Source organism: Pteropus vampyrus, unplaced genomic scaffold (assembly GCF_000151845.1).
Source record: "Pteropus vampyrus isolate Shadow unplaced genomic scaffold, Pvam_2.0 Scaffold72, whole genome shotgun sequence".
Lineage (NCBI taxonomy): Eukaryota > Metazoa > Chordata > Mammalia > Chiroptera > Pteropodidae > Pteropus > Pteropus vampyrus.
Window position 1 is genome coordinate 4,483,101 of NW_011888853.1, and position 3,302 is coordinate 4,486,402.

At 47.3% G+C, this 3,302-nt stretch overlaps 1 protein-coding gene across 1 annotated transcript in view; it reads left to right on the top strand.

The window, feature by feature from the left end:
• The first annotated feature begins 2,939 nt into the window (after window positions 1-2,939).
• The window catches only part of ENGASE (endo-beta-N-acetylglucosaminidase), a 15,507-nt gene continuing 15,144 nt past the window's right edge, over window positions 2,940-3,302 (top strand). Inside the window, 1 exon segment of the mRNA XM_023531638.1 lies at window positions 2,940-3,134. Within this exon segment, the coding sequence (XP_023387406.1) occupies window positions 2,940-3,134 (195 nt within the window).

The following is a 3,302-nucleotide window of genomic DNA, read 5'->3' on the forward strand; positions in this document are numbered from 1 at the left end:
GTAATAGGAAAATCATTCCAAAAATCACAGTCCAGTCAGGGGTCCACGTGATATAAAGAAAGTGTGACCCCGACATTATTAACAAAAATAACCAGGTGACCTGTGGATCCACTTTTCATGACTTCGGGGTAGGAAAATGAATTTTGAAAAAGACACAGAAACACTAATTCTAAAGGCCAAGGCTGATGGATTCTACTGCTGCCAAATTAAGGACATTTTGGATGAGGTAGAGAGGAACTAACGGAAATGACAGTCTTAAGGACTTAATAAAAACACAAGTGCTACTTCTCAAATAGTGAGTTATTCTCAGAGGAAGATGTAGCCCCTCAACTGTGCTCATATCAAAACAAGACAGATTTAAAAATAAGTGAACCAAACCATGCACTTTTGAAACCAGAAAAGAACAACAGAAGAAATCCAAAGACAATATAGCAAAGGAAAATAGAAGTAGAGATCAGTGATACAGAAAACAAACAAAAAAGTGAATAAAATCAAATGCTGATGTTTTGAATAATCTTTGAAAAGACTAATAAAATAGACAGTCCTTCTGCAAAAAGCATCAAGAAACAAAGAAAGGAGACACAAATAAACAGCATCAGCATTAAAGAGATTAAAAATAGGATTGGGAAGAAATTAATACTCCACATTTGAAAACCTCAATGAAATGGACACTTTTCTAGGAAAATATTTTTTAGCAAGGCTGGCCCAGGAAGAAAGAGAAAACTCTGAACAGGTCAATAACCAAAAAGGAAGATGAAATATTAAAGACCTATTCTCCAAGGGCATCCAGGAGTGATAGAGGAGGAAAAAAACCAAGACAACTAAACGACAATTATTAGCTAAAAACACAGGAGGACATCTTTATGACCTTAAAGTCGGGACAGCCTCCTAAACAGGACGGAATGGCAGAGCCAGAAAGGTCACCGGTAACAGATTTGAAACACCTATACCACATGATACCTTGAGAGGATGTGAAGATGATCAGCGTGTTTGCCCCATTCACGTGTGTAAGAGGCAACACGTTAGTGGCCAGAATGCATGACAGACTCCCGCCCGTCAGTAACAAATGACCCCAGGGCAGAACGAAGGCCCCAACTGGATCATCACAGAAGAAATAACTGATTAAAACTTCAAGTGTAAACAGCAGCGAGATGCCTGAACGTGTCCAACAGGTGAACGCAAAATCTCCGAGTTCTACAACGTCAGTGTTGGAGAGGTCGCGGGGTAACCCACACGTACCCCAGCTGGGGAGATCATCAAAGGGGGTGCCCTTTGGACGACAGACTGTTAGTGACCGTTAAGTCTGATCACGCGCATGTTATTACTGCTACAACTCGACTCCTGTTTTCATCTGAAACAGAGAAAAACATATTATGTGCCCAAGAAGGGCACATAACAAAGATGTTCATTTTAACATTTAAAAAACAATGGCAAACAAATGTTTGCTATTTAAACGTCCCGGATGGGTCGATGGGTTAAGCGATGCTTTAAAAGGAGAGCATGTGAAATAATAGTAAAAATGAACTGATTAGAGCCATAGACATCGATGCGGCTTGATTTCAAAACGATTCCCGAGTGATAAAAGCAAGACAGAAGGATCCGTAAAACATAAAGCACGATGTCGCATAGCGCCAGGCACACGCAGGTGCATAAAAGTATTTGAAAACATCTGGAAGGACACAGGCCAAACCAATGGCGTCGGTGGGGTGCCGAGGGGTCCCTGGAGGACGGGGTGGGCGGGCAAGGAAACCAAGGGGGAAGCGGATTAGAGGGAACACTAACTTTATCTGCAGTGGTCTAAACATTTAAAAGGATAATGAATGTGACGTTTGTGCCATTATAGTAATAACACAGGGGCCTGGCAAGGCCGCTTTGTTGTGGTTGAGCAAGCGTGTGTTCACAAAGGCTCTGCGCAGGCGGGGCCTGCGGTATTCATCGTGCAGGATGTTTGAACAGGTCCCTGGCACAGCCTCGAGTGGGTGCGGAGGTGAGTCAGGGCAGCCGGGGGCCAGCCCCAGGGGCCCTTCATTCCCCAAGCCTTCGCCGAGCGCCTAGGAGTATTCTGCGAAAGCAAGCCACGGTTCGAAAGACTTTAAACTGATTTTTGCTCACGCCCTAGCTGGTCTCAGGCATCTGTCTGCATGAAGCAAAGCGAGATTTCTTGCAGAAGGAATGCACTGAGAAAGAATAAGCTAAGCTTTTGCAACAAACAAACAAACAAACAAACACCCCACCCCCAAACAAACAAAAAAATCAGGCTATTGTTTCGAAAGGTTTTTAAAAATTCCTATATCCCTCTATCATAGTTAGATTCAGCGACTGTAATAAATACCCAAATGGTATTGGTTTAAATCAAACGGAAGTTTATTTTCCTTAAATAGCTGTCTGGACATAAGCAGTCCAGGGCGATACTGAGGTCTGTGCTGTTGCTCTGGGGCCTTCGCATATGGCTTCCACCTTATAGTCTCAGATGGCTGTTGCGGTTCCCACCATCACAACCTCACACCCGCGTGGCAGCCAGCAGGAAGCAGGGAAGGGAGAGCAGAGGGCTCGCCCCTCCGGTCCGCGGGCACAACCAGAATCGCGCTCTTCACCTCCGTACTTGTAGATCAGAACTCGCTCGCGTGGCCCCTCTGAGCTGTGGGGACTGCGGAGGGCGTTCCCTCACCGGGCAGCCAGCACAAGGCTAAGCCTGGAGTTTCTCTTCCCAAACGACAGGGGTGGAAGGAATACTGGGAATGATTCGTTCCTACCACACCTTCCTACAAACCAACGACCAAGCCTGTGGAGCAGGTGACGGTGATGTCCACTCACCTGGTTCTAGCTTCTGGGCTCGGGACGTTGTGGGAGGCCACAGGGACGGGGCGGGGGACGGCAGAGCAGGAAGATGTGGGCTCGGCTCTCCCACGCTGGGCCAGGCCGAGGGGCAGGTGTAGCCGATGCAGGAAATAAGAGGCCACCCTGGTGGCACCTTGCGACGCCAAGCTGGTGGCACAGCAAGGTCGGCGGGGGAGGCCTCCAGGCTCAGCTCTCCGGAGCCAACCCGCTTCCTGCGCTGCCATGGACAGAGCCCAGGACAGCTGCGAGGTCGCCAGCAGGTGTCAGAGGGCAAGGTGGCCTGCAGGAAGGCCACAGTGTGGATTCACAGGGACGGCTGTGAATCCCGGTTCATTATGAATTTCAGATAAACGGAGAACAATTGTTTAGTATGAGCACACCCCAAGTTCCGTTTGTCGTTTATCTGGAATTTAACTTTAATTGCGTGTCCTGTATTTTACCTGGAAGCCCTATAAGGCTAGGGT